Raw genomic sequence first — 14099 nt, forward strand, 5'->3', positions numbered from 1 at the left:
TCTGAAAATAAAGAAAAGTTCCGAAACTGGTTTGGTTAGGACTCGATATTTTTTACGCGCGACTCTCAAAAGCAGAGGTGGCCAAAATGTGCTCAGTAATATAATTGATAACGTATTAATGTGGATAAAGTAAATAACTGCCAGCGGGCCTGGTTAAAGAATGCGGTGTAATTTCAGCACATTACACGCCTCTGCTCTAAGGTTTGTATCACTCTCGTGCCCTTGTCTGCTGCTGGGAAGACCTGTGACATGAGCTCCTGGTGACTTCAATGTTGAAAAGGTGCAACCGGAAAAGGTATTTTTCTTGGACACGTCACTCGCCAATGTTCCGTTTTTTGTTTTGTTTTTATGAACTCCCTGACGAAAACAAGCCACAGGATACATCTCAGCACCAGCGAACTAACATGGACGACATAGACGAAGCTAATGTGACCGTCAAAGGGTAAGATGTCGTCAAATTGCACCCTTGTTTTTTTTTTTTGTCGTGTGGAAACTTTTGAGAAGAATGAGTCGAATGAAGAAAACACGACCGTGACTTCTCACCAAATTCATCGCTGGTTTCTGACAAAAATCGATCGTTTAAAGCGACGGTTGTGATCACTTGTGATGGGTGGTCCCTGCTATCGTCTGCTAAAAAAGTTGACATATTTGGCTCCTTGATCCCTTTTAAAGAGTCGTTATGTATTGGCAAATTAAGCATCTATATCGAGTAGTAGTAGTTATAATAGTTGTAGTAGTTATAATAGAATAGTTGTAGACATGGTATGTGAATTCTGAAATACTTATTGAAATGCGGTGAATGCAGAGGGTGAATCGAGCTCGAATGGTTTGAATCGGTCAAGAAATGTATGCAAGATAAAACTTGATTTAGGAATTTGTTGTGCAAATCTGGGGATTGAGAATAAAGCCTGAATGAACTGAAATAATTTCAAATTTGAATGTTTTCAATGGGTTCAAAAATGTTGAAGCAGGAGGTTGTGTACAATTTTGACGTGTGGAATGTTTTAAGTTGTTAGAACGTTATTAAAAGTACCTCTGTAAAAAAAACAAATTATGTAAGGTTAAATAAGGCTAACCAGTAATGACTGCAGAAGTTCAAATATGTATATAGTTATTATATATATCATAAATATAGATGCTTAAATTAGACCATCACAAATCCTTCAAATGTTTCACAGGCCCAAATGACAAATGAACGATGACATGGATAAGCTGTACGTTTTTCAATTTTATAACTGCTCACTAATTATTATTCTAATAATCAATTCGTTTGTCAATTTGTTTGTTAATTGAGGAAACTGGCAGGGCAGAAAATGCACGCAACTATGTATACCATGATTCAGTTAATGGTTTGAAACGTGCAGTGTTAGGCAAAGGGGGAGGGGTCCCTACACTGCACACAGGCTGGTCACTTGTTTGTTACAGGCTGAAGGTACAAGATGTAGTCCTGTGTGAACAGCAATAAAAGGCATTGATCAATCACGGATTATTCCCCGAAAATACGTCCGATTGCGATCAGAGGCTGATCTACAAGCACATAGTGAAATATTCTTTTGAAAATCGGCTTTAAGCTGTTTATTTAAACTGTTTACTGACAAACATACTTGAACAGGTTAAAATAAGACTACTGTAAATCCTCAAAGTTGTGTTGTGTAACCCACATGCGCACACAATCACTTCCTGTTTTGATGAACAGCATGTTCCAATCCATGTGGGTCAAAAGTTCAATTTGCTATTCAGTTAAATCTTTGCCTCATGTCCTCTCCTTGAAACGTGTATGTGTATGTGCGTGTGTGTGCATTTCCTGTCTCCCATTCAGAAGACACGCCAATATAAACAAACCGAGCACCTCTTGTTACTTCTTGCATCGTTTCTCTCTCTCTCTCTCGCTCTCTCTCTCTCACTCTCGTCTATTTCTGTCTGTCTCTCTATCGCTCTCACACACAGACACGAGCCAAGTTGCACAGGGGCTGAGTGTTCCTGCACAACATCAGTTTATTGCGGCGTGTGTGTGTGTGTGTGTGCGTGCCTGGAATGGAATTGAAGTACATGTGCGTGCGTGCGCGTGCGTGCCTGAAATGTAATTAAAGTGTGTTGTCCTGTCTGAAATGTTCTCTGGTTGCGGGGGACGAGGCAGGGTAAGGGTGAGAAAGGGAAGGATAGGTCAAATGGCGAGTATCCAGCAGTTTGTCAACAACTGAGAAGCCCTTTTAAAGACATTCTCACCTCTTTTGGACTTTAGTCTTTTATTTTGGCAATCCCAAGTGTTTGTGCAGCAGAAGAGTTGTTATTAGCGTTTGAGGGCAGGATATGGGATGGGGTCTTGTTCTTAAAGTGTTCCCACCGCACGCCCAAGGGACATTTTTAACATTCCTGCACTACATAAAGGCTTTTAAAGGAAAAATGGTATGCAGGGCAGTCGGTTTCCTTTGAAGGGCTACATCAGGTGGATGTGGTTTTATTTAGAGCAGTGATTCTCAACTGGTGGGTCGAGGCCTGGAAGTAGGTCACAGACCTGTGATAGGTGGGTTGTGAACAGGTCCTAAAAAAAAAAAAAAAAAAATCTAAGCGGTTCCCCAGTTTACGACAGTACCGACATACAAGGTTACAAATGGTGCGCAATAAACTCCTTTGCACAATGGCGTAAGAATTTGTGGCCATGCAACAAAAGAATGCATGCTCAATTCTGCGCTGGAATTATTGTTTTTCCGCTTCATCATGTGTTTGTCATACAAATACTTTAATTATGAATTTACTACTATGTTCACGTTCCAACAGAAGCACAAATGGCTAAGTTCTATTTGACTCTCTTCCTGGTTCAGGAGCAGCTCAGAGCAGAGAAAGCTGCGTTCTCGCGATGCGGCTCGCTGCAGACGGGGTAAGGAGACAGAGCTATTCTACAACCTGGCTCGAACCCTACCCCTACCCAGACGCGTCTCGACACATCTTGACAAGGCGGCCATCATGAGGGTCGCCCTCAGCTTCCTGCGTATGCAACGCTTCCTCCATCCCGGTAGGAACATGCACTTAAAAAATGGCCGCTTCGAATCAAAATGGCTGCATGGACTTTATTCAATTCAATGATTTGGTCTCAGGAGCTGAGAGCCCAAGGGCGTCCGACGACGATGAGGAAGATGAGGACTTGGCAGATGTCCTGTACACTCAAGCGCTAGCTGGCTTTATTGTGGTGATTTCGGCAGAAGGAGACATCATCTATCTGACAGACAACGTCAACAAGCACATCGGCATCCCACAGGTAACGATGCTTCATATAATACAAAAACGGTCGTATAAAAAAAAAATGCACGAATATTAGGGAATACAATTGGAGAGCAAAAATGACAACAAAAATAGCCCATAAATAGAAGGTGGAAAAAAATGTACAAAACATATATGACAAAATCAAATATATATATGTATCATACAATAATAAATTAAACTTGTATAACAAATATTGCTACGTACGTTTGCCTCACAGGCAACAGTTGGTCACGTGTTTGGAAGCAGTTTAAATTACAGCTTTAGGGCATGTCACGCGGACTTCAAATGCAGCCTTAATTTGACTTAGACCGCGCCGGTCTGTTGTCTGCTTCTGCTTTGTGAGGCCAAAGAGGTGCGTGTGTGGAGGGTGGTCACCTCGCGTTTGTGCTTGGGTTCATTTTTGAGCAAGTCCTCTCTCACTGAAGTCTGTAGCCATCTCGTTGGACAGTTTTACCCCGCAATCAAAAATGAAACAATACCATGTAGAAGTATTTTCAGTACCCATACTTTTCCGCAAAATCCGGGGGAAAGGGGACAGGATGGTAAAAACGGGGGTTGGGACCCACATACGTATTCCACAAAGCAACTCTCTACAAATGCTTTCAAACCGTAGCGGTGAGGGGGTGGAGGAGCTTTACGACAGGATGTTCTTTGTCCACGTGGGCTGTTGAGCTTGTTTAGCATCTTTTAACATTGCACAGTCCAACCAGATACCAAGAATTCTCAAAATAGTACAAATATGGCCACCATTAAAATACCGCAGAAATACACTCATAGAAAAAGATAATGGTAAAAATAAAAATCATTTAAAATAGTACAAAATAGCGAAACGTGACATATATACAACAATCGGCAAAAACATCCAAAAAAAGAATAATAAATAAAGAAAAAATACAGAATATTTGTTAAATATTACAAATAAGCCACAAAATAGGCTTTACTTAAGAAAAATACCAATATTAAACAAAATCACAGAAATGTTAGCTGAAAATTGAAATACAGACATATGACAAAAATGCCAAAGTATTACAAATCCTATCTCAATCCTTAATCCTAGTTTATTACCCTTCTTTACCTTCTTCCTGCTCCTTCTCTCCTACCTTGGAACACTTAGTCTCCTCCCTTGCTCCTTCTACTCACTTTTTTATTTGCTCCTTCACTTGTCCCTCTTCTTTCACCCCTCTGCCTTATAGTACTTCTTTTACTGCTCTTCTTCCCCAGTTCTTTCTCATACTCCCCTTCCTCACACTTTCGTCCATTTCATTTTCCTTTTATTCCTCTCCCTGTTCTTGTCTCTTTTCCCCACTCCTCCTCCCTCTACTTTTCCTCTGCTCCCTTCTCCGCTTTCCGATGCTGTTCCTGACCCTCTCCCTGATCGTCCTTCTTGCCATTCTCCTATTCTTTTGTTTCTCTTCCTCCCCTTTTTCTATGTATGTAAAATTAATATATTGTATTTGTTTGTGTTTTCCAGTTGGAGCTTCTGGGTCAGAGCGTGTATGACTTTGTTCATCCGTGCGACCAGGAAGATCTCACGGACCTCCTTCAGCACCCAAGTTAGCTAAACCCAATTATATATTATATATTAATGATGATGATGAAGTTGTATGCATGTGTATACACAGTAAAATCAGCTTAAAGCAAACATCTGCTTTTTGTTTTTGTTTTTAGTATGCGGTAAAAAACTGAGCGGGGGTAGTAAGCAAAGCCAGATAAACTTCTTCCTGCGATTGAAGAGCACTTTGACCAACAGGGGGCGCACTGTTAACCTTAAGTCTGCCAACTGGAAGGTATAGTTGCACACACGTATACTCTTTGTAAATGCTGTGTTTTAACGGATTTACCTTGTTTAAATGTTTTATGGAAAACTACTTTTCAAGAAAAAAAAAGTGAAAAGTCGTTTTGTGGTTTTAAAGCCCTCAATTGTCTCTTTCTGTCAGGTGTTCCACTGCACGGGTCACATGCGGATGCTGGATGACTCGTCTGCAGAGCCCTCCAAGGACACTGTCATGACGCTGCTTTGCGAGCCCATTCCCCACCCATCCAGCGTGGACTTCCCCCTAGACACGTACACCTTCCTCACCCGCCACAGCATGGACATGTACTTCACACAGTGCGAGGGCAGGTGAGCACCAAGGCGCCTGTCTCAAACATCCACAAAGAAAAAAATCTCCGGCAAGAACATGTTGAATGTTTGCTTTTATTGTAATATTAAGTGAATTTTGTTTTTAACTTTTCCCTCAGTTGCGGTTCCAATATGAGTTTGTAGGAGTAGTTATTCTTTTGGGAATCACAAACGAGGTACAAGTAGTCATTTTGTGTTTGTTTACCAGGTTGAGCGAACTGGTGGGATACAAGGCGGACGACCTAATCGGCCGCTCTGTGTTTGAGTTTCATCACGCGCTGGACTCAATTCATGTCAACAACAGCCTGCGCACATGTAAGTTGTTTTGGTATCATCCCAGGGGAGAGAAAAACAATTCAACGTTCCTTCACTTTGATTGACTTTATTTTTCCTTCTTTGTGGAGTGCTGGCCAAAGGGCAGGTGAGCACCAGCCCCTACCGCTTCCTGGCGAGCGGCGGTGGCTTTGTGTGGGCCCAGACTCAAGCCACCGTCCTCTACAACAACAAAACGTCACATGCCGAGGCCGTGGTCTGCCTCAACTTTGTGCTCAGGTACGCTATAGACCAGGGCTGGGCAATTACTTTTCCAAACTGGCCAACTGTATCGGCTGTCGAGGCACAACCTCGATTGTGTTCTATGTGAATTCAATGTCTTAAGGTATAGTCGTCAATTCAATGATTGTTGTAGAACCTACTTGTGTAGATATGGTATAAACTGCTATAATGGTTTAACAAAAATGTTAAGTGGATTTGAAATATGTTTTTAGATCATAAATTGTTCATTTACATTACAATTTCAACGGTCAATATAGGCAACTATAAATATTTGAGTCATGCTTTTCATGTCATGGTTCTTTGTTATTTCTAGCAGGGCTTGTCCATATCCCTCACAAATGCCACGGAATAATGGATGAATAATGAAATAAGAGTTACTCTTCATTGTTCTTGGCAGTGCCGTGGAGCAGTCGGACGTGGTTTTCTCCCCTGAGCAGATCAAATCCGAAAGCCTCAACAAAGACACCGATGTGGGCGAGAGATGCAGCAGCAGCACGCAGGAGATTCTTCTCCCGCCCACACCAGAAGACACAGATACTGTTGCTCCACTGACAGGAGGTAGGGCGCCATTTTGACTATCTATTTTTTTATTCCATGAATTTTGTTGTGGCTGGTTGTTTACATTCTTAAGAAGACAAGTAAACAATAAACAAACACTGGGATTCATTTCTTAAAAATAAGAAAGGAAATTATTTTGACAAATACTGATTTTTTAAAAAAAAAATGGTTGATAGAGATTTATAAACAGTGCTATTTAAAAATGTAAAACAATACCTGCTCATTTCTAAAAAATTACTGATAGATTTGCAAACGGTGATAACAAATTCAAAAAGTGGGAAAAATACTGTTGTAAAATTCTTTTTTTTTTCAAACCTCCAATATACAAAAAAGATCAAAAGTAAACAAAATCACCTGAGTGTAACAAATCATAAACAATGTAAAATATCAGCAAAAGGAGAATGTACAAAAATGCATTTAAAAAATAATAATCATTGCACTTGTTTTGCGCAGATTTTGTAGCGCTTTCCTTCGCCACGCCACAAAGCCCGAGTGACGTCCCCAAGAACCCTCAGGACCTTTGCACTCCCCAGCTGCGCCAGCTCCTCCTTCCCATCTTCAACCCCGACACTCCCCTGCAATCTTCATCCTCGGCATCCTCCTCACCGGATCCTGAGCCGGTAAATTCTAAAATTGCTCCCATAACATGAGACACGAGCTGAAGGGTTGTTCTTGTTCAGAGCGATAACGGCGGAATGGGTGACGTCAATAAGGTTGAGAAGTTCTTTGCCTTTTGGCCAGAAGATGGCGAAAAGACACAGGATAACGTGCAGCAGGTGAGCAGCAGGTTCATTGGGTACTCACCATTGACAGGCGATGGAGAGAAAAAAAAGTTCTGGGGGATGTTATCATAACAATATGACTTTCATTATACTTGTGAAATTGTAATGTATCATACTTTTGTGGTTTATTTTAAAATAATTTTGAAGTACATATTTTGGTTTCAAAATATACAAAAAGATATTTTAACTTTTTTTAAAGATAATCAAATGCATAACTCCCTTGGCATTTAATTTGTAAAAAAAATAAAATACAATTAAACCAAGGTAAATATATAACATCAATTTAAAACAGTCATTTTATATATATACTCTTCAAATATAAAAATAACACAAATACATCAAACCTAAGTCAATGGATGTGTGTGTTATCAGGTGATGGATGGTATGGATCTGGACATGTTGGCTCCCTACATCTCTATGGAGGACGACTTCCAGCTCAGCTTCTTCAACACCGTCCCAGAGGCCAATACTGACATTAACGCAGAGCTACCACCTGAGCTCGCCGCCATCAATAGGAAACGGTAACAAACCATATGGAAACATGCAGAAGAAAAAAATAGATATGCAAGATATGCAAAATGATGCTATGGTAATAAAGTTGCAATAGTGGCCACCATGTTGTTGTTTTCAGAGCTCACAACCTGGATGAGGATGCTCTGTCCCAGCTGATGGCAGAGAACGTCAAGCGTCACAAGCATAACAGCAATGCCGCCTCCCCGGAGGACCGGCTCTTGCTCAACCATGCGCTACAGGTGAGCAAGAAATGATCTTGTGGTCGGAGTGGAAAATGTAACTGTTCTTGAAAGTGAATGCTATTTTTTTTTAAACACAGGGCTGCCTGGAGGAGTGCCAATCAGAAGGGAAGCTGGGTACCAAGGGGCAAAGTCATCTTCTTACTGACAGGGATCCCATCTTGGGGAGCATGAGAGGACTCTGTGACACCACATGTAGGTTTGCACAACTAAAACGGCTTCAATACAATGGAAATACGATATCGTACGTAAAGTATAAATGTTACACATAGACATGTACACATACATATTATTAACTAAGTATGAATAGACATTGAACTACATATGCATAGTTATTAAATATGATGTAAATATTACACATTGCAGATAAATTGACATGAAATTTCATATGCTATATTGATATGAAATCTAACATTTGATATGTTTGACAGCGCTGCTGCTGGACATCTTCAAATCCTAGCCCCCCCTGACTTGTCCCCTATGTCCTGACCAAGCTGTCATTATCGTGGTGGTCACCGTCTTCATCGTCATCTTTTGTCTTCTGCGCACACTCAGATGACAGCCAGCCAACCAGCTACTTTATAAGCTCAGAAAATGATGATGTTTTGCTGATCTAATGCACAAAGGCCTTTCAGTGGCATATTTTTGTATGCTTAATTACCAATCATCTGTACATGTATCAAGTGGAATCACTTTGGGGGGCATTTATTTGTGTTTCTTCTGAATGAATGCCCTGGGTGAGTGAAATCGGATGATCTAACACTCCTTATATGATCATTTAAAGAAAATACAAAAACGTATTCACCTTTTGATTTATACAAGTGTACTATAATCATGCAGTAGTTAAGTAGCGAGCTTAGCATTTGCTAGTTTTTGGATTGACAGTAGAAGGAGTAAACTGCCAATTTTGGGGCATTGTTGGTTTTGGAAATGTTTTTCCGGACATGCATTTTTGAACAAGGTTGGTAAAGATTATTTTTAATGTGCCTAATAAAATAAACGGTTTTAACAGCAGCGATATTCAATGTGTCCACACTAACAAAAACATGGTGACAAATATTTTTATGTATAAATTTTTTTAGTATATAGTATCGATATGAAGTCTACCATGTACCAGTGGCTGCAAAATCATCTTTGAGTAGACTGTAGAGTACAAATAAAGATACAGAACAGCATAGTAAATAACTGCGTTGTTTTTCACAAATATCAGGTTTCGAAATTAATTTAGCCATTTCAGCGAGTTGGTTCTCTATGGAAGAGGATTAGGCCCAGTGAAGAAGGAAAAAAAGGGGGTGACAGGATTCTCACTTTTTTTCTCAGAATACTGAGAATAAAGTCAGAAAGTGGGAAATCTCATTTTAAAGTCAGAATTCTGACTTTAAAGTGGGAATTGAGTCATTTATCTTATTTCCTCCAATTTATCTTTGATTTGCTTACATTATTTAATTTATTTCAGATTAACTTCCTTACATGGGGGTTCATTTCTTTTTTGTTAATTTCATGGAACACGGGGTGGCGCTATTGCATCTAAAAAGATATGGTGAGTGATGTCATCAACAAGCGACAAAGTTCACAGCGCGGGGGATTTGAAAACAAAAATGTCTGAAAGGTCAGCAATAACGTCAGCCGTTCGGAAGTAAGTTTGGTGTTTCTTTCTAGATGCTACTCGCTGAGCAGTTTTTTAACATGTTAAATACGCAAGGAACTCGTTGGTGGTTGTTGGAATATGTTCTATTTGAACTAGATGCTCGTAGGGAAAAAATGTACCCATAACGGAAATAATAATGCTCTTTCAGAAGTCTTTTACCCCAATGTGTTTAATGCTAATTTTAACCGGACCACAGCGACATGAGCAACCTTTACCCCAAAAATTAAATATTGAATAGTTGGGATTTGCTCCAGCAGACCCGCGACCCGCGTGAGAAAGTAATAAGATAATGGATGGCGACGTAATGACGTCATGATTAAAATTATAACTCTATTTGTGCTGAGTGCAAGTCGAAATGTGTGTGTATATGTTTCTCAGTGTGTTGCAGCGCTGTGATCCCACCCTTCCGGCGCCTTGTGACAATGAGGAGGAGCTGGACCCTGCAGGAGAGAAATTCCTCATCCTCCAGGTTTTCATCTTCCTCCTCTGATGGTTTTGATCACCGAGATATCCACGTCCTCATTTGTTTTGTGCATGGGTGCAGGATAAACGGCGTATGCAGAAGGTTCTGTGGCGTCAGCTGTTTGTTCTGGACTCCATGATGTGTGAGCTGGAGAGTCTTCCACGTGCCCAACAACTGCTGACACAGCCCTGTCCAATGCAGCCAGGTAGCCCCACCTGCCTACAGAAAGTACAATGAACCCCCATTTATTGCCAGGCAGGTTCCCAGACTATCAAATCTCATCACTTTGGAGAAAATGGAACACCATATTGGAGCTGACGGAAATTACCATTGCTATCATAAAGCTTTTCTATCTATTTATTTGTGTATATATGATGTCAGACACCAGTCTGTTTGCTGACCACAGAGGAAAGAGCTCGAAGCCACTGGAAGGCTTTGAAGGCGGAAAGCAGAATGACAGCAGAGAATACGGAGGAGCTGGTTGACAGGTTGCAAGAAAATATCATTGACAGACGACACAAAGTCACACAACTACTGCAACACCTGCAAGCTAAGGTACACACACAATATTCCACTAGGTGTGGGTAATTAATTGATATTAACAATTCATTTGAGTGTATTTTTCAGAACGATTTTTTTTTTTTTAACAACTTCCATAATTGATGTGCATTGCTTGTGAAGAAAATACAATTTCAATTATTTCATGGGAAGTTGATGCTGTGAAAATACTATTTGTTTGTTGCTGTTTGGTTTAAAAAAAAAAAAAAAAGAAAGGCAAATCTCAGTCAGAAAAACAACAGCAAAACTTGTTTTGAATAATTTTGATTAATCAACAACTAATCAATTATCAGATGAATTGGGAATTAGTTTCACAAATTTTCGATTTATCATTTGGAGGCTTTGTTTAATTTTAAATTCAACAGTAGATGCCCTCAGATTTCTGTTGTCCTCCATGAACGCAGACTGATTAGCTTTGTGTGACTCAAAATAAAATATTACTTGTACTTTGGAAATCATTGATTTGAATGATAGTGAAGTTTTCCCTATTTTGTCACATGTTACAGATAAAACCAGTAACTGAATCATATTTGTGCAGAAATTGCACGGTTTTGGGGTTGGAAATTAAAACATGTCTTTCCAATCCAATTTATCCATTAATTAACAAAATAATCAACAAATTATTCGATTACTGCTTTAAAATAAACGTTAGTTGCTCAGTAGAACATGATTCTCAGTAGCACTTTACTGTAAACAAAGTGGGGGATCCATTCAAATTAGAAAAGGGATTTTCACGTTGGTGTGTGTGTGTGTTTCAGAAGCAGCAGCGTGAGGATTTACAGGCGAACGTGAACGAGGCACGCAAAGCACTGCAGGAGCGTGATGGTCAGTTGACTCTGCTGAAGGCAGAGCTTGATGCGGAGCTCAGGCCTTTGGATGGCTGGGAGTGTTCCAGAAAGGCGTGAGTGTCATCAAGTCACATGACGGCTCAAGAGACATGACACGTCAAATAACGCAGCATGCTGTTGTTAGCTTGCAGTCGTGTTTGGCAGCCGTGCAGGAGGTGGCGCATGTCAGCCTGCTGTCCTTCAACCAATCGCAGGTATCTCTCGAGCTGAGGCCACGCCCCCCAGCCAACCTGGCTTTCAATGAGCCTGATCCGTTGAAGCTGTCAATCATCTGGAGCCAGGATAACCGCTTCACGCTTCGGGTTGATCCGGTATGAAAAACTCTTGAGTATTGTTTGATTCCATTTTGAAATCAGTTGTGGGTATTCATTTGGACAAAAGAAGTGTTTTTCCGCCATCAAGTGACGGGGGAGTCTATATCACCAAAGAAATGATGGAGCACGAAATGAGTGAATGAAGTGTGATTTGTGATATGATCAGGCGAGCTTGACAAAGCAGCTACAGGAAGATGTTTCAGGCCGCCCCGCCGAGCTCAGCGCCGCCCTGGTGGAGGTGGCAGAGAACTACATTGGTCAGGCAGATCTGCTGGCCGAGATTCAGCATCTGAGATCCAGGTGGGTTCCGGTAAGCGTCCTCCTCCTGTTTGACCGAGACCTGACGCGGACACTCCCGCTTAATTTTTCAGCTTTGCCATTGACTGGTGTCCCGCTCAGCGTGTGCTTGTGTACCTCAAGTCGGCGTCCATCTTATGCCATCTGGAGGTGCAGGAAGGCTACCCCAAGGCCGGAACCATACGCCTGCGAGATGTACGAAGAGATGGACAACCTCTGAACACCGCCACTTTACAGGTGTGACGCTCGCGCATCATTGGTATTCATTATTACCTTCAATTATTAGCACTAATCATCATAAGAAATTTCACCAGTCATTGGAGTATCATTGACAATCGGCACCAATCAATAGCACAAATCATTAGGATAGAATTTAGAGATGTTTGATCCCTGCTTTTTTCAGACCGATCCAATGTCACTCTTGGTACCAAATAACCGACACCACTAGCACTTTTGATACTTATGTCAATTAAAACAATGAAAGTTCATTTTAAAGAAAGACCTTTTGTTTGTTAATGACAGAACAGTCACCCTGCAATGAAGAATTAAAATGACAATCATAAAACACAAGCAACCCTGAATTTTTAGGATGTGTAATAAAATGACAATATAATGCAAACAAAACTAACAACTACTTGAATTTTAGTATATATAGTATTTTAGTATAAAATTGAGTTGCAAAATAATATAGTTTCATTGTTAGGCGTAACACTATGAAGTTGGAAAATAGGTTCAGGTAATATGGCAGAAATGTTTCTGTGAAGTTCGTATTTTATATCGGCAAATGATGATAGTTTTTTTCTTACCTATTCAAAAAAAGCAAGAAAAACTTTGTATTAAAAATGAAATAGAATAAAACACAACTATCCAGAGGAAAAGTACAAACAATTCACAGAAAAACATTGTCAGCCACTCAAAGTGAGTTAGCAAATGGAACATATACATTTTGATAGCTACATACTAATAATGCTCTGTGAGCATCTTTATAAACCTTATACATACTATACCTAAAGAAATTGCATCTTAATGGGCATATGACAGGATGGGCAAGGATGCAGTTCACACAAAAAAAGCGATCATTCCATGTCATTTACTACGTCCTGATTGCGCAGCGGCCACAAGAGGGCGCCTCAAACATAAGTGACCGGTATCGGCCCAATACCAAAACCTGGGGATGGCTCATCCCTAATGAATTATTAGCCTCAAATAATTTGTTAGCATCAATCATGTGCCTCAATCGTGTGAACTATATTTTTCTTCTCCTTCCTTTTTTGCTCTCAGCCTCAAAACCCTGATGGCAGCCTCAGCGACTGGCTCATATTTCTTTGCACCAATCCTCTCGTCTGATGCTTTCATCTCATTTGTTATATTCAAATAAATAAAACAAGTGGCAACAGTTAAGGGAATGAATATATTAATGTGTGTGTGTGTAAATAAGGTCTATAGTGGAAAGGACAAGATAATACTGATGAACAGTTTTACTCCAAGTACCAGGCAAAAGGGCCAATTTACGGAAAGTTAATTTGAAAAAGTACAGAGTAATTTTACTTCATTTTTGTCGCATACTAGAGTGCAGTCTCATTCCACTTGTATATTCGAGTCGAGTTTGTTAAAATATTAATTAAAACATGAACCAGGGAGTTATTGCATGTGGTGCTCGCGCTTATTACTGGTCATGATGATGAGCTTCACTCAAACATACTTCATGGTAGGAGAGTCAAGCCAAAATGATAAGTTACATAAACAAAAGTTGCAGCCACAACTCATCAATGCCCTTTCCTCATTCATGCCTATGTGTGTGTGTGTGTGTCTTAAGAGTGTATTAGCATATTAGAGTGCCTGTGGTCACTTTACAAACAGTCAACTTCTTTTAACGCCAAGCAATTTTAATAATAATAATTGTAAACTGATGTGTTATTTAAAGTGAGATTTGTTATTCTA

The 14099-nt window shown here is 40.2% G+C and overlaps 2 protein-coding genes across 6 annotated transcripts; both read left to right on the plus strand.

The window, feature by feature from the left end:
* The first annotated feature begins 221 nt into the window (after positions 1–221).
* On the plus strand, positions 222–9044 carry hif1al (hypoxia inducible factor 1 subunit alpha, like). Of its 5 annotated transcripts, XM_037268488.1 has the most exons (16): positions 262–280; positions 352–442; positions 2823–3013; positions 3096–3256; positions 4733–4814; positions 4930–5048; positions 5199–5383; positions 5592–5698; positions 5788–5935; positions 6336–6496; positions 6950–7116; positions 7177–7272; positions 7651–7799; positions 7886–8030; positions 8111–8225; positions 8462–9044. In XM_037268488.1, exons 2-16 carry the CDS (start codon positions 405–407, stop codon positions 8488–8490), a joined length of 1893 nt encoding a protein of 630 aa, XP_037124383.1. In that variant the 5' UTR covers positions 262–280; positions 352–404; the 3' UTR covers positions 8491–9044. The 5 variants fall into 5 exon arrangements, with proteins under 5 accessions (XP_037124381.1, XP_037124378.1, XP_037124382.1 ...); XM_037268483.1 differs by having other exon boundaries at positions 227–442; XM_037268485.1 differs by having other exon boundaries at positions 233–442; positions 7910–8030.
* A 519-nt stretch (positions 9045–9563) lies between these two features.
* si:dkey-225f5.4 lies at positions 9564–13559 on the plus strand. Its single transcript, XM_037268493.1, has 9 exons — positions 9564–9666; positions 10057–10147; positions 10223–10346; positions 10548–10696; positions 11458–11600; positions 11672–11858; positions 12028–12161; positions 12233–12395; positions 13440–13559. The coding sequence occupies exons 1-9, from the start codon at positions 9578–9580 to the stop codon at positions 13503–13505; spliced, it is 1146 nt and encodes a 381-aa protein (XP_037124388.1). The 5' UTR covers positions 9564–9577; the 3' UTR covers positions 13506–13559.
* The last annotated feature ends 540 nt before the right edge of the window (positions 13560–14099 follow it).

Source organism: Syngnathus acus, chromosome 13 (genome assembly GCF_901709675.1).
Source record: "Syngnathus acus chromosome 13, fSynAcu1.2, whole genome shotgun sequence".
NCBI lineage: Eukaryota > Metazoa > Chordata > Actinopteri > Syngnathiformes > Syngnathidae > Syngnathus > Syngnathus acus.